Below are 23,945 nucleotides of genomic sequence, written 5' to 3' on the forward strand. Positions count from 1 at the left end.
GACTGGAGACAATATTTCTAAAGGTGACAGGATCTGGGTAAGTACCTAGTTCTTCTCTTACCAGGTTGGGAAAATACTAGAAAAGGTGCCACTGTGTTGTCTGTAAGAACATAAGACTCTTGAGTTAACATCTCTGTTCTAGCATTAGCTCTGCAGCAGGTTATTCAACCTTTGTGTCTCAGCTTTCTCATCTGTAAAATGGGGATAACTGCAGCACCTACCTCTTAGAGTTGATGAGTTAATATATGTAAAGTACGGAGTAGAAAGCACTGAGTATTATTATGAGGTACTTAGCTAAGATTCTCAGGGGCCTCTGAATAGTGAAGCAGCCTAGACACTAAAGAAACCTATGGTAATAGTGTAACTGTTAGCACTTGCTGCTCTCTTCATTCCATCAACACTATGATTCCATTTTTTCACATCTTCTTTCCTTTTATTAAAAAACATGATTAGAAAATGGTAGTTAATAAAAGACACAAACAAATCAACAGGGATATACTAGTGGAAAACACAGACAATATAAAATTAAAAATGCCACTGGTTTCTTTAATTGATTAAATGCACAAAATGTGACAGGCAAATCTGTTTTAAACAAATTGAAAAGCTTTTTAAAAAAATTTTCCCCAAGTCAGACATATACACACCCACAGAAATGGTGTTAACAGAAAGCTGTCATACACAAGTTGTACCCTGAATTCTTTAGGGAAACAGTTGTTGAAACAGGAATTAACACAAAGTTAGCAACTGGTTAACAATTTTAAAAAATTGAGTCTTCAAATGTTGCATGGCACAAAGCTATACTATGTAAAGTAGTACTAGGTGTGAAAGAAAAATTCTAGATAGCTTCCACCAAAAATGCCTTTCTAGAAAAGCAAATCAAAACAACACAATCAGCAGACTAGGGAAGCTACAGCTAGACATCAGAACTACAACTTCTCATATCTGTGCTGGAAAATCCTATTTATCCAGAGTCGACTAAAATGTCAAGACAAAACAAGGACATTTTTAACAATTCTTTCTTTACCCATTTTAAACTCTGTTTCTTCACCCTACCCACCCAGTAATTCAGCAAGATCCAGCACAAAGAAGGCTGCTTTTAGAATTAGCTACTTTGTTTTTCTCTCTGTAGCAAGACTGTCGTGGAGCCTGGATATCTCAGGTTCATATGCATCCATGACCAGTGTCCCACTATGGTCAAAAAATTTAGCAATGGACTTGGTGAACTCGGCTTCCCGCTGCTGCTTTGTTCTCCCACTGATGAAAGTCAGCTTCAGGGTGTATTTGTCATCAAACCTAAGCAACAGGTTAGAGATAACAAATCAAAAACCAACAGAGATTCAACCAGTAACAATACAGCACAAAGTATTTTCAAAGGACTGGTATTAGCTTGGCACTGGCGATATAAGGAACAAGAACTTTTTTTTTTGAAAAACAACCACCCACGGTTCTAACTGCCTTTGAGATTAACAATTCTGATTCTTCAGTGCTGACATGTTTTTCCTCCTTTAATTACAGCATACCTCTCTCACTTGTCAGCCATATAAACCATCTTCTCTTACCTCTAGACTTAGCACTGGTCATGTTAGCAGAATCTTCCTAGCAGCCTCTTCTTTCCTATTGCAGCTGACTAGTTCTTATTTGTTAAGACTGCATAAAATTTTCCTGGGAATGCCCTCCCAGTCTGGGTCACATGTTGTCTCCTTTGTCTTCCACAGCACCATCAATCAATATTCAAATCAAATACTGGATATCTATTACATGCCAGGTTTACTGGTAGGTTCCCATGCTAGCAATGAAATATTATTGAAGTCTATTTGTGTATGTGCTCTTCACTAGACTATGGGGTTCTTGAGAGTAAGGATCTTTGTCTTGTTTTCTAATCTTAGGTTGGCACTTAACAGGCAATCACAATTTTATGAATGAAGAACGACTGCTTTCAAGGAGGCTCTCCAAACTGTTGGCTGCTTTAGCCCTTAATTTCTGTAAACAATTGAGTCCCAGGTTCCAATCAGTTCCCCAACCCAATACCCATAGCTTTATTACATGAACTCCAGAGATTCCTTAAGGAGCACAACACTGGGCCCAGTGGGCCTACCCCTTACTTTTCTTCTGTAAATTTGTACTTTAGCATAATAGTAGCCAAGTGTGTGTCTCAGTACCTTTGCCTGGGGGATACAGGAAGCAATTTACGTGTTCACCCACTTGGTCTGATGAACAGCAGGGTGTATGCATGTGTGCAAAAGATGATTTTTACCCATGTTATGCTCCATCTAACTGGTTTTGCATATGTTTACCTGAGCATCAACGGAAGATCCAATAGACCCACACCACTCCAGGATTTGCTAAAAAAAAGTTTACCTTTGATTTTCCATAGAATTAGCCCAAAAAAGAGGAGTCATTCTTCATTCTTCCACCAAAGTACTACTTTCTCTCAAAGTTTTTCCTCAGAGCATTTCTGTGACAATGCAATCTCATAACTATAGCACTAGGATAATCCTTTTAAGTAATTCCCCTTTTCTTCATTTTACATGACTAACACACTGTAATCAGCACAAAATATGCTCACAATAGTCTGCTGTTAATAATAACCACCCACCAGGCAAATCCAACATCAAGATTTAAGAATCTGGAAGAACAATCATTACCTTTTGAGACTGGAGGACAGCTGCCAAATATCATCGGGATCCATCCCTGTAGGATCTTTCCTGTGAGCCACAAGAAAGATGCTCTTCTCCTTATATGAGGTATAAATGGTCAGAATCCCCATCATCACAAAATAGGTGCAAATAAAGTTAAGGTGAAAAAACACACAAACATGCAAACAAAAGAAATGTAACAAACTGATAAATAAGAACCATGAAAAGCTTTCATAATAAAGCTTTTTAATAAAGCTTAATGTAATAAAGATTTCATGACAATCCTAAAAAGAAAACAGTTTTCTACTCCTACAAAAACACTAGAAATTTAGCTATTTCACTTTCATCTTTATGCATACACACCAAGAGAAGCAAGGATGTCTCTGGTTAATTCTTCAAACATCTCTAAAAGGAAGAAAAAAGACACATGCACAAGCCAGCTCTCATTTTTCATGTTCAAAGACAACAGACAGAAGATCCTATTACTACTTTGTCAAGTTTTTGTTATAACTTGTGATAATTTCTCCACTAAAAACCACAGTAATTACAGTGGGCTTGACCACATGCAACCGATTTCAAGGGTCACTAGAAGAAAACTGACTTCAAAATAGTTTTCTATAAGATCAAGTACTTCCTATATTAGTATAGATAAGTTACATTTTTTTTAAATTTTCAAGAAAATACTACCAAAAAAAGGAACAATAACAAAATACAAACAACACAAAGCAAGGACATTAAAAATGATACAGCGTCTCAAACCAAATGATAGAGATTAACAGTGGTTGTTACATTACATATTGTTATCTTCAAGGAAGGTGCTCAGATTACCAGATGTAAGAATAGATTTTGACAGTCCTAACTACCATATCTGAGCCAGAAACTGACCTGGGAGTTTTATGTACACTGTCATTTAAATTTTATTAAGCACAGAGACTGGGAAGCACAGTACAAGCCACTGGACTTTAGAGTGAGTTACGTCCTAGATTTAAATGTTGGCCTTTAATCACTGTAACTGTGACAGATTACTTTCTTCCACAAGTACCCTCACCTCTAATGGGGGTAATATGGATGTTTTAGAATTGTTATGAAGCTTAAGGGGCTGAGGATCTAGCTCAGCGGCAAAAGCGCCTGCCTGGCAAGCGCAAGGTTGTGAGTTCGGTTCCCGGTACCGGAGAAAAACCAAAAAAAAAAAAAAAAAAAGAATTGTTATGAAGCTTACATATAGTGTCCAGCATAAAGAAGTCATTTATAATGGCAGTCACTACTATTATATATAAAACTGGTGTGATTATGAGATCTTACTTTGTTTTAAAAAAATATAACCAAAGTAATATCAAAGTAGTTCTCCTGGGAGACCATAGGTTTGTGATAATGCTCTGCTGTCACTGTTCAAATCTCTTTGGAATTCCTTTGGGAACCATCTCCTCAACCTATGGCATATCCTTTCGAATTGCCTTAATAGTGAAAATTTCATATTGAGAAGATTAATGTGGTAACTTAAAAGAGTCAAAGATTACTTGGTATCAATTCTCGGGACTATGACTTGGCATCACTTTGTATAGTACTATTTTTGATCAGGATCTGCTTTATTAAATGGCTTGCTAATTGCCTCTACAGGTAGAATTTCTTATGGCTACACTGTTTAATGATTTGTTTTAAATGACTCTTACCAGTGCTGTCACACGGTAGACATTCACTAGCGAGATGTAACTATTACAAATGAGGTAGGGATGTATGTACTAGTATGGAAAGATATCCATTACATTTGCTGAGTTAAAAATAAAGGGCACAGCAGAATGTACAGACAAAGTATATAGTATGTACAAATGAACTAGTCACAAAAAACCTGTTACTTTTTATATTAAGACTAATAATGTAAATTTTTTTGTATTCAGCCTTTTCAGAAATAACCAAGCTTGGTTAAATGAAAACCATAATTCTATGCTTACTGTAAAAAGAAGGGGAAATTTCCAACTTGCAACAGGATTACAAATTTAGTGGAAATTCATCAATATGCCTAACCTATCAACCATCACAGTTTAGCCTAGCCAAACCTGAATGTGTCAGAACATGTACATTAGCTTTCAGCTGGGCAAACTCAGCTAACACAAAACCTATTTTATAATAATGTGCTGAATATCTCATGTAATTTATTGAACACTAAAAGTGAAGAACACTTTCATACCATCAAGAAGTTGGAAAATCTTAAGTTGAAACATTTTAAATTGGGAATTGTATTACATATCAAATTTATTTAATCTCTACGGTAATTCTGAATGTGTATTACCAGTATTTATATTCCGAGAATCTCAAAAAAGTTGGCATAAGGTCACAAATATCTTGGATTTCAAACTCATGTTCTATAGCTCTAGCAAAGGTTCTTTACTTTACCATAACACAAGCCAAACTCACAACTTACACTCAGTATTTTGAGGCCAGCTCCTCAGCTTCAAGGAAGCTGGACACAGATCTGAATCTTCAAAATCCAATGCTTTGCTAATATCCTGGAATGAGTGGCTTCAAGCAGGCTGGTCAAATGGGAAAAGTTCTGGGCTAAAAGTGAGGAGGGCCAGGTCTCAACAATATTATGTTTTGTTATTAGTGCTCATATTCTAATAGCCTCTACAATAACTAAGGTGAATTACAGATTTAAAAAATATTAAACCTAAAATATCAATGGCACTACATGAATTTAGATGCCTATAGCTCATAATGTTAAAGTCTAATGGCAACAGGCCCTAAAAATGAAAGTTTTGTGGGAAGAAGTATTAGCAGAAATTTCAAAAAAGTAGGAGAAAAACTAAGCGTAAAGGATATGATATGACACACAAAGCTAGAACTGGCTTAGACTCTGGAAAGGGGTGCATATAATCCCAAATTAAAGCCACTATGGCAAAGAAACAGGAGATGGTACAGATGGTGAGGCGACCGTCGATTAGACCAAAATTTTCCACATATTTGTACTTTTCCAGAAGTACCTAGAGAGAAGAACAAGGAATCAAGCTAAGAGGAATGCTTCCTTCCTATACCTCCTTGTAGCCTTGATGTTTTTTTTTGGTGTTTTTGAGACAGGATCTCACTATGTAGTTCAAGCTAGTCTTAGGCTCACTTTGTAGCCCAGGCTAGTCTCAAACTTGCAATGATCCTCTTGCCTCAACCTCCTGAGTGCTGGGATTACAGGCATGCGCCACCATGCCTGGTGTAACCTTGGTTTCTATGACAAAAAGTTATGTCAAAAATTACGTAAGTGAATAAATATTTCTCGCCAGGTGGTATTCTATGACTTTAAGCAAAGACTCAAGCTATTAATAAAGGAGCTCAGAGAAAATATTATTATTATTCTTGGTACTGGGAATAGAATTCAGGGCCTTGCACTTGCTGGGCAGGTGCTGTGCCACTGAGCTATATTCCTGGCCCTCAGAGAAATATTTAATCAACTCCTTATATGAAATTTTTTTAAATCCTCAACTCTTCCTATAGGATATAGCTAAAATTTTCTTTTTCCATTTCAAATGAAGAGACAACTAATCATGGATGAATATCCTAACTTTTTGTGCTTTAAGCTACTTAATCTCAACTTTTTTGAGGTAGCCTACATTTGTATTTTAACACACTTCCCCCTACTTATTCTGAGAGAATTTTAGAAGTTTCTGTCTAGCTAAAGTCACTCCAAGTATAGATAGTAACAGAAAAGAACGATCCCCAGGAAGACAATCTATCATCTGTGTAACATGCTCATGGACTACTCAAGAAATTACCTTTTTGGCAGAATCATCCAAAGAGTTTTTCACAGCAGATCCATCCCATTTGTCAATTTTTACAGGCTTATCATCAATCTTCCACTGTAAAACAAACAGAAAAGCTGTACATCATGAAACGTAGCATCTTATGGAAAGTGAGCTATTTTTTGAGAGCATCCACAACTACACATAGCATTTATTCCTTTTTGTTTTTGAGACAGGGTCTCGCTATGTAGTTCAGGCTGGCCTTGAACTCACTACGTAGCACAGGCTGGCCTCAAACTTGTGGCGATCCTCCTGTCTCAGCCTCCCAAGTGCTGGGATTACAGGCATGCGCCATCACACCCAGCAGCATTTATTCATTATCTTCTGATGCTGGAGAGCTACAAGACAAAATAAAAATGAGGTTGAAGGAGATTGGGTCACTACAATCAGATGGTACTCATATGAAGTTACCAGTCTCCATCAGAAGCGTCAAAATCTCCAAGCCCAGAACAGGAATGTAACTATGAACTCACAAATCCCATCCCCATTTTACCCAAATGTGCATACAGAAAAGAATTCCATGTTAAGCCTTTCACTGTGGAACACAAACTCAGATAATACAGACATAGAAATTTATGGATACTAACAAAACAAGGAAGGTCTCCTTTAATACTTTACAACTTTTACATTTTATCAACATGTGTTAAAGACAGCAAATTCAGTATAATCTGTTGAAAACAACACTAAGTTTTCAATTAGAAACTAAGTCTTTGATTCAGTCTTTATTAAATGGGTTTCCTGTGGCTGAGGCACAATACCCATTATCCACACTTTAAAAAAAGGAGAGATTCAATTTGGCTCACAGTTTCAAATGATTCAGTCCATGGTCAGTTGGCTGCAAGGGAGAAACATCATGGCAGAGAGGTGTGGCAGAGCAATGATGATCAGTTCTGTTCAAGGTGGCCAGGAAGCAAGGCAGAGGCACAGTACCACAGAAGAAAGGTCCACAAACCAAAGATGTCAGGCCTCTATGACCCACTCAGACACACCCAGAAACAGGCTTTACTGATACCCTCAATGGCTCCTAAGCCAATCAGGATGACATAATCAGGCTTAACTATCACAGAGTCATACCAATTAAGTGATTTTGCAAAACTCTGCTTCAATTTCCTTCATCTATAGAGGTTTAGAAAGTTTCCCAAACATTGCTATATAAAGGCAAGTGATTTTCTCACACGTTGTTGGGAGATAAATGAAATGTTATTACAAGATCTATAAAACTCAGTGCAGAGGATGTAGCTGAGTGGTATAACATTTGCCTAGCATGTGGGAAGCACTGGATTCAATTTCCTGTTCTAACCTGCCCCCACAAAAGGAAAAACTATTTACAAAAGTCAGTTATTTAACATACTGGATTCAACTGTCCTTTCTGAGAATTTTTCTATAATTGCACACATATGAAATAATGTATCTGCTCACAGCAACATTGTTTTTTAGTAATGAAAAATAAACTAGCAAGTGCTCAGGGATAGGAGACTAGACAGATAAACTATAGTACATCCAGATACTCTGTAAGAGTGGCAGTAAGATTTCTCTATGTGTATCTTTAAAAATTTTTAAACATGTGAATGTATCACATAGTGAAAAATTTTGTCAATTTCAAGTGATTCAATGAATGTAGCTTAAATGGAAAGAGTGCTCTAAATAATCTGATAAAGTTGTCTCTTACAGAGCACAATAGCCAACTCTCAATCTTTTAAACAAGTGTACATATCCTTCATTTCATAAAAATTATAAACCAGGGCTAGCGATACAACTCAGTGGTAGCCTGGCAAGTATGAAGCCCTGGGTTCAATCCCCATTATCATCGGGGGGAAACCCAATCAACCAGAAGACAATTCAACATTCATTTGACTTGAGAATGGATTTTACTGAAAGAAAACATTTACACCTCATCAACTTTTTTTTTGGAAGAGGGAACTGTAATCCTATACAGTTGTACACAAGAGAAAAACTGAAATTTGCTGAGAGAATAAAGCCACAGACTAACATAGTCATACTTCAAGTAATTAAAAGTTAATCACATTTATTTCTTCAGTAATTTTTTTTTGAGAAAATTACTCATGGTAACATTTTGCAATATTGGGTCTTACAATCTGCCAGCCTACAAATCACACATTACACCTAGCTTTAAAAATATAAACTGAAGCAAGAATTGAGTTATTTGTGAAATAAAGTGAGAATAAAGTCATTTAAATTTTTTGGGTCATTCCAAAACAGAAAAATCACATTCTCATAGAGATCCAGCCACATATTACTGCCTGCAATGCTTCACAGAAACTTGCTTCTACAATTCACAGCGTAATTTCTTACCAATTTTCAAGGATAAAATACAAAAGTAGCCATAGCATGTGCTGATACAGCCTCAGCTCTAACTCCGTTGCCTGGTACCTAGAAGCAATCGTCAGTGTATGGAGCAGGAACATTTCCAGTGGCTTACATAAAGCATAAGACTGTAATGCAATATCTGAAGAGATAGAAACATCCATATTCTGTGCATGAAAAACCTCAGCCCATTTCAAAGCAAACAGTATGTCTGATATAGGAAGGATAAATACCTGAAAGGGAGGGAGGGCTTTGCTAACAGATGCTCATTTTTCTGACTGCTATTTCCCATCATTCTCAAAAACTGCAACTGAAATGTATGTTACTCCTCCTGCTCTCTTTGTTGCTATTCAGGAGATCTGAGAAACTGTTTTTCCTCTTATTCCTGCCTTGTTTAACACAAGTACAATTGGCAAGAAAAAAAAAAAGACAAAGCCAAAAAGAAAATGACAAAACAGAGGTTAATATCTTTAGCATGGAACTTCACAGGAAAGGGCAGTACGCAGAAATGAGTTAATTTAAGAATGAGGCTGCTACCTTTTGAAAAGCCTATCTGCAAGGATGTTCCTTGGCCGACATCTGATTAACAGTTCCCTATACTAATATAAAATGTTCTCCAAGCAACGAGAGTGACTTAATGTGTCTAAACTGTTTGTATAACTGTGTGATTTATGCTGAACACCTTGTCTTTTGGGAGTCTGACACAGCTGGGCAGAGGTGCTTAGTTAGCCAGCCCTGAAGAAAACCAGACACTGAGTCCCTAACAAGCTTCTCTGGCAGATACTTCACATGGTCTACCACAACTCTCTGCTGAGGAATTAAGCATTCCTAAGGGTGTCCAATGGCAGAAGACTCAGAATCTTGTACTTGGTTTCTTCTGAACTTCATCCATTACACCTCTGCCCTTTGCTGATTCTGCTTTGTATCCTTTGTTATAAATCTTCCCCATTACTAGCACTATATGCTCACTCTTATCAATCAACTGTCTGGGCCAACTATAAGATATATCAGATGCTATAATTTAATACACAATTCCTCTCCTCATTCTCTCTGGCATATTATAGATACATGCATTTTGGGATAATCAACAGTCACATTATGTTATGGCTCATATCAAGAATGACCTCCCAAAGCTCTCATGTGCTCAGACGTGGGGGGCTTCTGGAAGATGAGTGGATCATGGGGTCCTGTTGCTGAATGTGATGTCAGGAGATGAGGTGCGCCTGAAAGAGGCAGGTCACTGGGGTTGTGACTTTGAAGGGCATATACCCTTCCCCAGCTCCTTTCTCCCTCTGCTTCTTGGCTGCCCTATGATTAGCAGTTTTCCAACCAGCCCCTCCTACCCTGCCGTTTTCTCCTTAGGAGCCAGCCAAACAGTGACTGTAACCACAAGTCAAAATGAATCTCTCTTCCCTTAAGCTGCAGTTTTTTGGTATTTGCCTCAGCCACAAGAAAGTAACTAAGACATATTTACCTAGTTATTATTTGTACCAAGGTCATATATGTACAGTTCAAAGAGTAAGAGTCCCTTAAGTTGTATTTCAAAAAAAAAAAGGTAGTTTCTGCTTCTCCTTAACACTTGCCATTGCCACCTCCCACTCTCAGAAGAGGGACAACTATTTTCATTTCCTTCACTGATTTTTGTTTTTTTACTTCTGTATCTCTTTTTAAAAAGTTAATATCGCTATTTCTTTTCAGTTTTTCACACTATATTGACTTCTTCCTAGGAAAGGTGAGATTGAGCTGTTTTACCAACTGCCACACATTTTTTTTCCTGCTCCTCTCCATCATCTTTTTAATACAGACATAGATTAGTACTGATCTGGTCTTACATAATACCTTAATTTTGGTTAGATCATGATTTGGTTGAAGTTTACCTTGTAAACATAAACACTACTCACAAATGAATCTTCAGTATACTAGAAAAGTTTTCTAGTCATTCAGTGTATTCATCACTTTTATTTTCAAATTCTGTAAGTATTTAAATCTCCTATCAATATATACAAACAAAGCCGGGCATGGTGGCTCACACTGTAATCTCAGCACTTGGGAGGCTGAGGCAGGAGGAGCACTGTGAGTTCAAGGCCAGCCACAGCTACAAAGTGAGTTCAAAGGCAGCCCGAAATTCACAGTGAAACCCTGTCTCAAATATATAGATATAGATATAGATATAGATATACACACACATATAATATAGATATATCTATAGATATATATACACATATACACACACACTGTTTTTCCTGTTCAAAAATTTCTTTATAAGATGGAAAATAGGCCTCCTACTAATTTTCCAGACAAAACTACCTTCCCTTGATTGCAAATATGTGCTACATACATATTGCGCTATTTTATTTTATTTTACTCATTTATTTATTTATTTGGTAAGTGGAATCGAACTCATGACTTCATGCCTGCCAGGCAGGTGCTGTGCTGCTGAGCTATATCCCTGGCCCCATATTGTGCTATTTTACACACACTATCTAATTTAATCATATAGTTACCATCTTTTACAGGTAACGCCAGGGTTTAAAAAAAACTTGCCAAATGTGAATACTGGCTTTTATGATTTTTAAACTCACACTTCTTCACTATTCCACAATACTTCTTATGAAGCATAAAAAATTATTCACCATGAAAACAACCCCCAAAAGAACTGGAAACAAAGAACTTGAAGCAGAGATCCCTAAAGTGACAGTTATATAGTGTATCTTAATTCCTATCAACCAAGCTTCAGTTAATATGTAGAATCTAAAAAGAATTGAGTGTACTCATAAATCCCTCAAAATATTAAAAACGTTGAATTTCCCCTTTCCCTCAATTTAAAATCAACTGCAAATATACTCAAAACCATTTTAAAGAAATCACTTCCTTGTACTATCAGCAGAAGAAGCACGGCACCAAGGATCAAAGCACTATACTTGGTGACAAACCTGACTGGCTACCAGTTTGCAGAAAAAAGGCATGTGATGACTTTGATAGAGCCTTGTGAAGACTCATTTCATTTATAATTCACTGTACATTTGAAAAATAAAAAGTTCAACAAAAAGATTTCACTGCAGTATGACATCAAGAACCCCACTTCTGAAGAAGTACGAAGGCTATTAAGTACAATCAGGTTTGAAGGCTATGTAAACAATGCAAAAAGTCATTCTTCTGAATTAACTGATTTGGGGATTATAGCCATCTGTTCCCTACACATCCTCTGGCCTTGACAGGGTAGGTAAAAAATAAATAAATAAATAAAAATGGATAACCTTTTCATTAAGGTATGTCAAGCAAAACACAATTATTGAGTATGACAAACACGACCATTTTTCACTGTCTTATTTTAATAACAATGGTAGCAGCAGCTATGCAGTGATATCAAAGACCTCAGTAAATTGCTTCATAAAGTTCCTCAATTCACACTGGAGAGATGAAGGAGACACAGGGTGAAAGTGGTGTCAAAGGAAGGACCCTACGACTTTGATTCAGAAAGTGAATGAGAAAATTAATAAACTTTTCTCTCCTTTCTTTGGTCTATCACAGTTCAGAAAGTAGAAATAAACTGCAAGAGGAGAAAGCAGTAGGAAATGAAGTATTATTTATAAAGCTAAAGAACTTTATTCTGAGGCAGACAATGAAGCATTTTAAGCAGGTGGATAACAATCAAATTTACATTTGCTTTTTTTTTTTTGCAGTACTGGGGATCAAACTCAGGACCTTGCACTTGCCAGGCAGGTGCTTATGCCACTGAGCTATATTCCCAGCCCCAGTTTGCTTTTTTTGTAAGTCATTTTAGTGGCAACCTGGCAGATAGTCTGGAGGGGAGTAACACCAGAGACAAATATATCAGATGGGGCCTAAGATAAGCATAGAACCTGAATGTTCAACAAAAGAGCAGCAGAAGGGTGAAAAGGGAACATTATGAGGTAGAACTGGCAGAACTAAGTGACAGAGTTGTTACAAGGAGCACGAAGGGGAGGAGACAGTGATGATTACCTATGAGAATTGTGTTACCGGGGCTGGGAATTTAGCTCAGCGGCAAAGTGCCTGCCTGGCAAGCGCAAGGTCGTGAGTTCGATTCCTGGTACCGGAGAAAAACCAAAAAAAAAAAAAAAAGAGAATTGTGTTACCTTTCAAGAGAAGGAACACAGGAGGAAAGAGATCTCCCTGTACATGCTGAGTTTGAGATGTTTAATCTCTGTAGTTATATTTTACTTTTTTTTATTTCAGAATTTTCTAAACCAAAATAAGGAGATAATGAAAATTGATGGTAGACCCACAAGGGTAACATTACTTACTTGACTTGTAATATATATGCAATATCCCTCACATGTACACATCTAGTAAAACAATCAGTTCAAAAAATAAGGGAAAAAGCTCAATTTGGGAATAAAATGATGCCTATCTTAAGAATGTGTACTATCACCTAATTTAGATCCCAATTCATAAAATCTGTTATCTCAAAGAGAGATTATAGCTCTCAGCAATACTCTGAATCTTCAATCTATTTTTATAAAAATGGCCAAGAAATACTGCAAAAAAAAAAATTACTGACATACAAATGCTTTTTAGTGGCTGGATTTACTGTATCAGTTATTTGCACATTAGAATAACTATGTCAATTACATTATGAACCCATGTTAGTGGCAACCACAGCAACATTGGTTCCATGCTTTGCCACAAACTATACATTAATAGTGGCCAGGATGCTTCTACACCAGCCTGGCCCCAAGAAGTTTACACTATTGCAGTTTGGGGGGCAAGCTCCAGTTATTAGGTCTATGACTTAAATATCCCACCACTGGTCCCAGTCTGTGACACAAGGGGTGAAAATGCTCAAAGTAAAAATTATAGTGATAGAGATGTGAGATAAGTCCTTTTTCTAGAGAGGTGGGTACTTTGCTCAAGGATGCTCAACTGGCAAGTGGCCAGAATTCAAAGGTAGATAACATGCCTGGCTCCACAGCTTATATTCTTACTCACATATATAATAAAAGATGTGCTTTATAAATACAAAAGCTGTGCTTTAAGAACAGGCTGACAGCCCAGCCAAGGGACAGAGTGTAGGTATGAGGGTAAGATTAAACAGGACACAGCTTCCTCGGAAAGCACAGTTTAACATTACCTATCAATTTTAATAGGTAAAACAAAAGAAGCAAGGAGTTTCTCTTTATAGTTGTCACACAGAGCAAAATACCTTGATAAATTTTGAGCAAAGTAAGTTAGTGCAACGAGTTAAGTAGTTCTGTAATGAAGATTAGACTTGCATACTTATTTTTAAAACCAGAAAACAAGAACTGCTATGTTCTTAAAATCATTTTCAGAAGAGCAGAAATCCACTTCTGCTTTAAGCTAGAAACACGTTTACATCTATTAGATTTCTTTACAGCAAATGAAACTACATCTGGGGAAATAAAATCTCTTCCATAAAAAAATCAAGATGAATCAAAGAGATTGTACTTGAGGGAACAGACCCTCATTCCCACAGAACACGTCTCTCTATTCATTCAGATCCTACTCCACTTGGAACAGTTTTCCCATGTTCTCTCTCACAGGACCCTCAGTTTTCACACTTAGAGCACTATCCTCTAACACTGTTTGTGAAAGCTGATGTGGCATTTTCTCTGCTAACTTCAATGCTGTAAGTACTTCCTCTGTGTTGATCACTACAGAGAAACCTTCATGGGAAATCAGATGTAAGTGTGTAGAACAATATGAAACAGTATGTCATATTAAGTGACAGTCTAAGTGAAGGAAATTCTACATGAATTCAGAATATGAACAGTTCAATGGAAGACTGAAATAAACTTGTTCAAGAAAAAAAAAAACACTTGAACAACTCTTCCATTATGTTTTCTCTTCCATCCCTCTTGAATATTCCAAGTTCTGTCCCTCTTAAATATCCCAAGTGCTCTCTAAGCCTTTTCATCAATTTCTGTTACTCATGTTGGGATTTTCATTATCTTGCCATTCCAATTTTATATGGTCTTTTACAAAGAATATTTCTAATATTACATAATTTAACCTTTTCTGTAAGTCCATAATGCATGTGAGGTTCCACAGTTCTCAATGTGGTAAGGAAATGCGACAAGGTCAATAATATAAGTTATCCAAGGCCACATGGTTTTTAACTTGCTACACTAGAATTCAAACTTACTTTTCTTTTCACGAAATTCGATATACTAGTACGGCATACAGCCTTATTAGAAAGCTTCTAATTTCTGCCTCTTCAAGTTACCTTAACAGCTTCCTATAGCCACTTTTTATGACCTCAAAGACCTTTGTTTCCTACTCTACTTCAAGCAATCCAAGACCTCCTCAATCTGTCACTATAGTTCCTTAAAGAATCTTTCCGTTAATTCACTACCTGAGAAATCTCAAGCACTACTACATTCTGTGCACCTCTGCTCAAGCAGGCTTTCTTACCTAATATATTTTTCCTGTCTCCTCAAAATAAGGTCCAACTCTCAGATATGAACCCTCCCCTGGGGGCCTAAACCTTATCAATTAGATCTCAAGAACTTGTCTCTCTCTCTTCCTCTCTCTTCTGTAAAAAGCACCCATCTGAATATAGTCTATGCTTCCTTAAATATACTTAATATTATGATATCCCATCCCTAAATTTAGCTATTCTCAGTACTCTATGATAATTGGGCTTTTGATATAGTCCCCCAACCACTATACATTTGTATTGAACACTACTGGGTACGGAGATTGTTATGCATATTATCTTACTTAATTTTCCCCAAAAACCTATAACGAAGAAAGGCAAACTCAGTGAGGTTAACTGACTTGTCAGTCTTCATAATGTCTGCAAGCAGTAGAGATAATTCAAAGTCAAAATCTTACAATCCCCAAATCCAGGCTCTTCCAGTAACATGATGCCATATATAATATTTGGCCTTCTATATCCACAGACAACATTCACAGATCAACCAATCATGAACTGAAATACATATTTAGGAAAAAATTGCATCTGTTCTACACATGTAAAGACTTATTTTCTGTTGTCATTATCTCCTAAAGAATTGTATTAGTCACCTTTCCCATTGCTGGGACAAACTGATGCCTACAACTTGAAGGACATGAAGTTTACTTGGCTCATTGTTTCAGGGGATTCAGTCCCTAACAGACTGGATCCAAAACAGGAACATCACGGCAGAGGAACATGGTGAAGCAAAGCTACTCAGTTTATAGCAGCCAGGACAAAAGGAGGGGGAACAGCGCCAGAGAAGAAAAGGCCAGGGACCGGATACAGGCCCCCAGTCACACCTCTTGACCCACCTAGATATACTACGAAGTATGCTTTACTAATTCTCTCAGAGAATCCCAAGCCAATCAAGTTGACAACTAACCTTAGGTGTCACAGGAATACAGCATAGCATGTATTTATACAGCATTTACATTATATTAGTTATTAAAAATAATGTACTGAGGACTTCAAGTATACTAGACGATATGCATATATTATATACAAATACGACATCAATTTATATAAAGGACTTAGCTTCTTTGGTTACCAAAATCTGCAGGGGCAGTTTTGCAAGTGAACCCCATTGACACCAAAGGACAATGTATTCTGTAATCTCTGCTTTAGGAGGTCCACGCTTAATGTTTGAAGACCTATACCGAAGGTAGAGGAAGAACAGTAAGTAGCAAGAATGAGCACAGACTGTGAAGTCCTCACCTAGCAAAAGGCAGGATTTGTCTACAAAAATATCTCTCAAGGTCCCATGCTTTCACGTCTTAAAGCATTTTACCATCTCAACCTCCAGAACACGTTCCTGTCTCTTAAAAATTTAGTTCCTCATTGGGTAGATGAGTAAACAGACAAAGGGAAAGCATGCACACTTCAAGGTCACAGAGCTAGAGAAGAACAAATGGTAGCACCCCACTCTCCATACACCTGTTCCTCCCAAGATGCTGTGCAAAGAGCAAGAAATGCCTGCCTAGAAGCAGAGTCGCCCGCTCCTCGTCCTTACAGCTAGAACTACAGTTTTTAAAAAACTGATGGGCAGAATGGGAAAGTGGCAAGTGAGACCAGTCAGCAGTACGCTCGGTGGCAAAGAAAGGGAAATAAAAACGGGAGAGGGCAAAGAAGGCAGGAAAGAAAAAGAAGAATCTTAAGGTTTTTTGTCAGCCCGTCAGGGAAAAACAATATTTAAATATTTGCATTATGTACTGTTGATAAAACGGCCGAGAAACTTCAATAAACGGAAAGCCGAAGGGCACTTTGGAATCTGTAGCGGCATGGGAGGGAGACTATGGGTGAAGAGTTTGAGGGATACTGACTTTGCGAGAATTCTTTAATTATTTGGGTTTCGGGCTTCTCCGTTAGTGAAATGGGCACTTTCAACAGTGAGCCCCAGTACCATAAGGGAGAAGTACGGGTCTTGACGAAACGTGAGAGTAATCAAATTGCGCGAAGAAGGTATGGTAGCCAGCGCCAAGGACCAGGGGCACTTCTAAGAAGGAAAGACCTAAAGAGAAGGGTCGAGTTTGAAGTGTACAAACGGTGGACCACAAGTGCACGCCAGTGAGCTACAGAGAGCTTCCCTCAAGAGGCCGCAGAAAATAAGGGGGGCGGGGATGGGAAGATGGGTTCGCCCCGTGCCTGGCATCTCCAGGACTCGACTGTCTCCAGGAACCGGCTCCTCACCTTATCCAACAAACCACTGCGGCTGCTGCCTGTCCCGCCACTAGGGCCACCGCCAGCTCCACTAGAGCCTCCGCCACCACCGCTTCTCCCGCCCAGCGACGCTGCCGCCGCCATCTTGCCAGCCTCTGTGTCTCCCTCCCTTCAGACTTGTCCGAAGTCTATTGGTTGAAGCTACGGACGTGACGCAGAGAGCGATGCCTATCGGAATCCGTAGATCGGGCGCGTTCACTCCTGGTTGTTAGCGGAAGTAGCCGCGGGGCTTGTCGGGACTTGTAGTTAGGAGCTCCGACGGGCCGGTTGTGGCGTACAGGGCCAGTCAAGGCGTCCGGGTTACCAAGGAGTGGGTGGATACTATAGTGGCAAACACCACCGTGGAGCTGCTCCGAGATCCCCGGGAGGTTCGCAGGCGCGCTTTCTGCCTGACCGGCCAGCCGTCTCCGAAGTTCGCTCGGAGGCGGAAACGACGCCGGAGGCAGGTGCGATGGAAATTTAGTTTGCGCGAGTTAGTTTCCTCCGTTCCAGATGTGGAGTCTGCAAAGGGACGGGGAGGAGCTCGTTTATCCTCTTCTAGCTCCGTTAGGGCACTTACCCGATTATTTTTTCAAGCGACTGTCTTCTTAGTTTTCAGTACTGTTTCGTGTAGAACTTAAGTGTACCGAGCGCCTACTGTCTTGCCAGTCAGTGCCCTACGTGCCTTTACTGCCCGTCTATCTTTCTTTCACTTAGTTCCAGAACAAGATGAAGGAACTGAGCAATTTAGTTATCCAGAGCCAGAGAGCGTGTATCAGAACCTGGGCTGGAGCCAGCTTTGGTTTCGAAAGCCATTTTATTTCCCTTTGGCACTCTGCTTTTACAGTTTTAAGATGTAATCGCATTCTATATGTTAATTCATTATATTCATTTCCCCCACAAATATTTATTGAACACCAATATTGCCTGACACTACTAAGGGACATAGGTGGCTCACAAAAGACCTGTCACTATTCTGGAGACCTAGAGTGCTCCAGCAGTAATAAGCTCCATTACACTACTTTTTTTTTTTTTAATCCCTATATACTCTCCATAAGTGTCCAAATAACGAAATAAATGCTTGATGAATTGCTTAGTATGTAGTGGGCCTGTTCTAGTTACTCAGGACATTCTCTGAATAGAACAGACAAAAATCATTCTTGGCAAAGCGAACTTCATCGTTACAATATGATCGCTACAGGATATAAAATTGGATTTTTTGACTCCTGTGAAGCAGTTGCTAGCCACTTTGGTCAGATGTTCCTGTACTTCTTGGTGTTGCTGTTCAGCCTTTGCAACTTCTCATGTTTTAAGACCCAGCTCTAATGGCACCTGCTGTGTGAAACCTTTCTGACGTTTACTTCTTCCTTCTTCACAGACAGTATGAAGTTCTTCTGAGCTCTTTGTTCATAGCTTAGTTTAACATTCATTAAAATTTCTTTGGTAGACCAGACCCTCTATGAGGTGCTTGGGAATAAAGAGAAGCAGGACCTAGGCCTGGTCTTGGAGGTATTCATAGTCTGAGGTTAGTGGGATACAGAACAGTCAGGAAAAAAGGCCATTATAACACAGTGTGATAGAGTGCCTCCATTAAAAAAGTGGATCTGAGCTGGTAACACAGAGGAGGAGGGTCAAACTGAACAAAAAAAGAAGGGCAGAAGTTTAGTAAATCAGAAAAATAGAACATGCACATGTATGCAGATGAGGGACGTTACTGTCACTGTGTGTGTGTGTGTGTGTGTGTGTGTGTGTGTGTTCATGAGACAGAAAGAATATGTGTTTTGGAGACAGGAGGTGCTACAGTTACACTGACATTAGCCTTCAAAAGGCTGCTGAAGTTAACCAGGAGGGCAGCCTCAAGCCTGGAACTTGGACATTTTCCCCCTACCATAAGATTCATATTTTTCTTGGGGTTAGTTTCTGGAAAATGTAACCCAGGAATTATGCCCCTTCAGAGGTACATCCATACCTTCTCACCTACTATTCTTCATAAGAGTTGGAACTTCTGTGGTTATTGATGTCCAGTTCTGTATGCTTGAGTTTAGGTTGTCCTTTGTGTTATATACACGGAAAATATCTTTTCCCATCCTAAGTCTTATCTTCAATTTTATTTTTGTGACTTTTATCTTGCAGAAATTTATTTATTTAAGTAATCATAGTCATAATCCCTTCTATTCTGATTTGTGCATTTCATATCTTATTTAAACAGTCCAGGCACACCCCATTGTCATAAAACTGTACCCATTTGCATCTGTGTCTGTTTCTCTATATCCAGCTATTTCTTTGATCTTTGGAAGTATTTTTTTCTGAGACCTCCAGATTTTGGGGCAGAAAGCTCCCAGTAGGATACAATTTATCAGAAAATTCAAGAACTCTGAGTAGCAGACTAAGAAGGATTATAATATCTATTTTGCAGGTCAAGAAACAGGTCAAGAAACAAAAGAAAAAGGAAGCTAAGAGGCCATTGTCAAAGTCAAAGATCAAGTATGTACTATGTAGACCAGATAAAGGTTCTGATATTTTATAAGTTACTGAAGCCTTTTCCAACAGTCATCTCTTAAGATTTCCCACTCATTTATGTACTCATTTATTTCTTCATTCACCTATTTAGTGATAGGTGTGCTTGTCACTAGAGAGATTTCCTGAAAGGCAGATTGACAACACGAATCTGTCCCCAACTATCCACCTATTCGTTAATCTTCCCAGCATATTTTTAGTGATTTCTAGGTTCTGTGCTAGGTGCTATAAAAGTAGCAGACTAAGAAGGATTATTTATAGTGGTGATCTTTACTGTGCTGGTAAACAGGCCCCATGGCAAGTGGGAAGTTGGTGACAGGAGAAACAATTATAAAAGAATGAAAAGTACTATACTAGGAGAAGTATGGGGTGTCTCAGGAATACATGAGCCTCAATCCTTTGCAGGAGAGTTCAGGGATCAGAAATTTATAGTGCTCTGAATTGGATCAAAGGAAATACCAGCATTCATTCTACAGATATTTATGGAATGTATTACATGCCAGGTGCCATATTAGGGAGAAATTGTTGAATATTATAGATACTATCCCTTCGCTTGGGAGCTTGGAGTCTAAATAGAAGTATCAGATATACCTACACTCTTGGGTCCCAGCAGTGGCATTATATCCCTCATTTGTCTCACACGTCTATTTTTTTCTTTTTCATTTTTTAAAATTTTATGGAAAAGGGGTAAAACAAAATTTCATAACAAAATAATAGGAGTTTTTTTCATTTTTAAAAATTTTGTGGAACACACATGTCTTTTGAATGCTTCTTATGAGCTGGATCCCAAGAGTGGAAGAGAGACAATGAGTTGGACATGTTTCCAAACTTGGAGGTTCATAGTCCCTTGAAGGAGACTTTCATGATTTCTAGTAATCTTGTAAGATAGAAAGCAGTCAGGCTATGAAAGAGAAACTGAAGAGATAATTCCAGGGTTCAGTAAAAGCACAATTATTTCCCACTAGAATGCTTAGTGAAGGCCAGGTGTGAGGGTGTAAGCCGTAATCCCAGCCACTCTGGAGGTGGGCATAGGGGGATTGCTAGTCTGAGGCTGGTATGGATAATTTAGGAAGACACTGTCTCAAGATAAAAAGGGCTGGACATACAGCTCTGAAGTGGTAGAATCCTGACCTATATGTATAAGACCTTTGGTTCAATCCTCAGTATAGGAGGAGAGTTGGGGGAGCTCAGTGAAGGCTTTTTAGAAGGAGTGACATCTCGACCATGTCTAGAAAGATGCTTTTCTTTTCTGTGCATTTTAGCCATTACTTTATTTGATTCTTACTATATTTCTCTGAAGCATGGAATTTTTGTCCTCGTTTTCTCTGGAAAATATGGTCAATCTGGCATCACTGACTTACATTTCTGCATGGCAGCAATTGGTGAGGTTGAATAGTACCTGCCTCTGTAGGCACTTTCACACTCATGCACAAACACACACTCCCCCTATACTCCCTTTTCTCTCACATTCAGCTTTCCTCACTCACTCATGTGACCTGCTCAACTCCTGTAACCATGTGTATTTGCAATTTATGGCTAAAATGTAGGTTCTTGCTAGGTTTGACATCAGACTATGTCAGAGAGTTGTATATATTTTTTCTTAGTAAATTCTTTAACAAAAGAATCATTGAATGACAGATGCTAAGCAAAATTATGATTAGGGGTATTCACTCCTTTGAGGAATTATTTTTGTGTCTAGCTCCCTGAAGAGAATAGTAATATGATGAAAGAAAGCCTAATTCAGGCCCTGAAGTTAGAACCATGTTCTGTCCCCAACTTTTGTGCCTGTATGAGCATGCACACATATGCACAGCTGATAGGAAGTTGAAGGTTATTTTTTTGGTATTGTTATTCTTTAGTGGTAGGGAAGTGAGACACTTGGGATATTTGAATCTCTTCTCCTTCCATCTGAGGGAGCCTGCCCTTCTTCCCCCCACCACAGGCAACTCCAACCTAGGCTCAGGTGCTTTTCCTTCTGCCTCCTCTGGGGTGGCTCTTGGGCTGCCCATCTTTCTCCTGAACTCTGAGCATTTCCTGTCCTGCCTTTCCTTCATTTCAGTTTATAGATATAGCCCCACCTTTCTCATCCTCTTCATACCTGCCATAATTAAAAAGAATCAATATAGGCTACCCATCTAGCAGCTACTATTCTAAGTCCTTTCACAAGCATTTGCTCATTTGATCATCAAAACAGGCCTATGAATTGGGTGCTTTTACTGTCTACATTTCATAGAGGAAGACACTGAAGCATAGATAAGTATCATGCGCCAGGCCACACAAACCCGTGCAGTGTGAGTCCACACTCCATCTCTGTAGTGACAGAGAGTCCACCAGCGCTGGGACTAAGGTGGAGGTGGTGCTGTCACTGCTTTTGCTCCACTCTTAGAGACAGCAAGCACCCCTCAGATATTCCCTAGGCACCCCGCTCACCTCCCCCCAGTCCTGGTCCTGCTCTCCACCCCTCTTGACTTTGCCTGCCTTCCCACTAGTTTCTCCCCTTCCTTTCACAGTCACACTTGCAGAAAAACTTCCTTACATTCACTTTTTGCACTTCCTCACCTTCCGTTCCCTTTCCCATACAGTTGAAATCAGATTCTAACTCTACCCTTCCCCAGAACCTGGCCTCCTACTTCCTCATGGCATGTTTTTGGTCTTCACCTCACCTGCCTTTTCTGCTACTCTGGCCCTCTTCCCTATAGGTTTCTCTTCCTTTTGGTTTACCTAACAGCCCCTGCCCATCCTCCACCTCTAGGACGTCTTCTCTAGAATTCCTTTCAGAATCCTCCAGAGTCTACTCCTCCTTCCTCCTTTGTCCACCTCTTAAATGCTCACACTTTATGCTAACAGTAGTTTAGTTGTTCCTCCTTTACTTTGCCTTCCCTTTCTCTCTTCCTTTTTTTTTCTCTTTCTTTCATTCTTTAGTTTTTCACATGGACTCTCCCCAGTTCACCCCTGGACTGCTAGTGCCCCCTACCGCACTTCCAGTTCCAGTCACTTCCTTCTAATACTCTTTTTGGTCAGACCTCTTTTTTTCACAAGCACAGCTTGGGTCATGGCTCTACTAGCTCAGAAATTGTCCGTGGCTCTCAGTCAGGATGAAGGCTGAAGGCTGAGCTCCTAGCCTGATACCACATGCCCTGGAGTAGGTGCCATTCTTCCTGCCCAGCCTACTGTCTAAGATTCCAGACACATATTTGTCCCCTCCTGGGTGGTTATTTCTTTACTGCTCACCACGTGCTCTAAATGCTGGTGTCCCTTCTTTTTGGAATGTTTGTCCTTCTCTATCATCAAACTCAATTCTTCCTTCAAATCCTATTTAGCCAGTTCAGACATCATTATTTACACATCCTCTTCCCTAAATGTAAGCCCTCCTTTTCTCTGAAATCTGTTAAAACTAAGAATATGTCTAGTAAGCACTTAATATGTGCTTGGCACTTCCTTCCTCATTTGATCTTCACATCCCTCTATTAAGGTAGGATTGTTATCCCCATTTTACAAGTGAGAAAACTGAGGCTCAGGGAGGTTAGAATAACTTGCTTAGTCACACTACAAGGAAAGATAGAGCTTGGATTCACACCAGGTCTGAGCCTAAATGTAATGCTTTTCCGCCTGTGAATCTACTGTGGTAGGATTTATTTGAGCTATAAAAACCAGAGCTTTGTCTCCCTCTCCATCTAAATGACCAGCTCATTTCTGAAGCAGGCCAGTGGGCCCTGGGGCCCCGAAGGCAGGGTGTGTGCAGGGAATAGTGGCCCAGACGGGCTATGAGCTGTGTTGGGCTTAGTGCTGTGCTACACTTTTATGCTCTTCTGACTCTCCGTTGTTTTTGCTGGCCCCAGGGAGATGTCCTCCTCAGGAGTCTACAAGCTGGACGATGGGAAGCCTTACCTGAGCAACTGCTTTCCAGCCAAAAGTCTACTTCGGATGCCGGAAGAAGGTCAGGTGACTTATCAGCTTGGTTCCTTTTCTTCACACCAGCTCCTGCTTACACTGGTACTCATATCCGTGTCTTCTTCTGTAGCCCAT

At 39.2% G+C, this 23,945-nt stretch overlaps 2 protein-coding genes across 5 annotated transcripts in view; one reads left to right on the plus strand and one right to left on the minus strand.

Moving 5' to 3' along the window:
• Positions 1-520: 520 nt before the first annotated feature.
• Spcs2 (signal peptidase complex subunit 2) lies at positions 521-17,548 on the minus strand. The gene is made up of 5 exons (XM_005379911.2): positions 17,394-17,548; positions 6,395-6,478; positions 5,454-5,614; positions 2,646-2,780; positions 521-1,293 (listed from the first exon to the last, which is right to left on the minus strand). The coding sequence occupies exons 1-5, from the start codon at positions 17,505-17,507 to the stop codon at positions 1,107-1,109; spliced, it is 681 nt and encodes a 226-aa protein (XP_005379968.1). The 5' UTR covers positions 17,508-17,548; the 3' UTR covers positions 521-1,106.
• Positions 17,549-17,652: 104 nt separating this feature from the next.
• Xrra1 (X-ray radiation resistance associated 1) overlaps positions 17,653-23,945 on the plus strand; it is a 68,401-nt gene continuing 62,108 nt past the window's right edge. For 3 of the 4 annotated variants that reach the window (XM_005379906.2, XM_005379909.2, XM_013511844.1), the window contains exons 1-3: positions 17,653-17,869; positions 19,819-19,886; positions 23,759-23,856. In XM_005379906.2, the coding sequence (XP_005379963.1) occupies positions 23,763-23,856 (94 nt within the window). In that variant the 5' untranslated portion in view covers positions 17,653-17,869; positions 19,819-19,886; positions 23,759-23,762. The remainder of the gene's footprint in view (positions 17,870-19,818; positions 19,887-23,758; positions 23,857-23,945) is intronic. The other variant, XM_005379907.2, reaches the window with a different exon arrangement.

This window comes from Chinchilla lanigera, unplaced genomic scaffold, assembly GCF_000276665.1.
Source record: "Chinchilla lanigera isolate Chin_1 unplaced genomic scaffold, ChiLan1.0 scaffold00013, whole genome shotgun sequence".
In the NCBI taxonomy this organism is placed as follows: domain Eukaryota; kingdom Metazoa; phylum Chordata; class Mammalia; order Rodentia; family Chinchillidae; genus Chinchilla; species Chinchilla lanigera.

Bases quoted from the DNA above. Each gene is read 5' to 3' on its own strand.
- Spcs2 (XM_005379911.2), bottom strand. From the start codon at position 17,507: ATGGCGGCGGCAGCGTCGCTGGGCGGGAGAAGCGGTGGTGGCGGAGGC. The intron at 5,615-6,394 runs GTAATTTCTTGA...TCTTCTCTCTAG, and splicing joins TGGATGATTCTGCCAAAAAG to GTACTTCTGGAAAAGTACAA. The intron at 2,781-5,453 runs ATATCCTTTACG...CTTTATTTGCAC, and splicing joins CTAGCTTTGTGTGTCATATC to CTATTTTGTGATGATGGGGA.